The 919-nt window shown below is 44.3% G+C and overlaps 1 protein-coding gene across 1 annotated transcript in view; it reads right to left on the bottom strand.

Annotated features, from left to right (window-relative positions):
- LOC104491997 (mitogen-activated protein kinase kinase kinase kinase 4-like) overlaps positions 1–919 on the bottom strand; it is a 65,047-nt gene that overhangs the window by 43,917 nt on the left and 20,211 nt on the right. Inside the window, exons 9-10 of the mRNA XM_010134497.1 lie at positions 778–850; positions 187–382 (exon numbers count right to left, since the gene is read on the bottom strand). Coding sequence (XP_010132799.1) covers positions 187–382; positions 778–850 — 269 coding nt within the window. The remainder of the gene's footprint in view (positions 1–186; positions 383–777; positions 851–919) is intronic.

Raw genomic sequence — 919 nt, 5'->3', positions numbered from 1 at the left:
GAAAAGGACAGAGGCAATTTAAAAACATTTTAAATCATATTCAAAAGTGATGCAGTTCTCCCAAGGCTAAAGACCACAACCCAAATTGTGCTGACAATTTAACACAACCTTCTCGCCTTTCAAATGCCTACAGGCACGTTTTCATTTGTGATGAGACATGGAACAACAATACAAGCTAGTCCTTACATCTTCCAGCCTCCTCCTCTGCTCCTTCTGCTGCTCGATCCGTTTCTGCCGCTCTGTCAGCAGCTGCTTCTTGTATTTCTCCTGGTCCTTCAGCTGCTGCTGCTGGCGATGAGGGTCAGAACGGTTTTTGTTCTCCTGCTGCAGCCTCAGAAATTCACGGCGGAGGGTTGACTCCCCTGGGAGATTAACTATGGAGCTGAAACAAAGCGGAGGTTCCTACATGACTAAACATAACATTAGAGAGAATACAAGGTGCGTTGGGAATTGCTTGTTGCCCTGTGTTAGCAAATTAAGATGTTCCGATAAATCTCCAGCATGTTGACTATTCATATGCTCTTAGTGTGCTACAAAACAGCCTGGAGCTGATGACTGGGTCCTTCATTTGAGTTTCCTCCCTATTGTAAGGGAATTAAGCAGCTTATTACAGACATCTTACACTCAGCAGTTACATTTGACATCTACAAACCAGTTTAGGCTACTAGAGGGAACACAGGAGGTAAGGGATTCAGCCTGCCATGCTGGCTGAGGAGGACTGAATTCAATGAGAACAGCTTGGACAATCAAATTCCGTATTCCAGTAATAAAATTAACCTTGGTTCTCCTTCATCTTCATTCAGGTCGTCATCTTCCTCCTCACTCCCACTGTAATCATAGTCCGTTTCTTCTAAAAAAGAGAACAACAAACAAACCCCAGTGGAGGATGCTCAGTGGAGTTGCGATCTTGAGCTTTGCT

The sequence above is a fragment of the Buceros rhinoceros genome, unplaced genomic scaffold, assembly GCF_000710305.1.
Source record: "Buceros rhinoceros silvestris isolate BGI_N320 unplaced genomic scaffold, ASM71030v1 scaffold5184, whole genome shotgun sequence".
NCBI lineage: Eukaryota > Metazoa > Chordata > Aves > Bucerotiformes > Bucerotidae > Buceros > Buceros rhinoceros.
The sequence above is the reverse complement of the archived record's forward strand: the minus strand, read 5'-3'. Positions and strand labels throughout refer to the sequence as shown.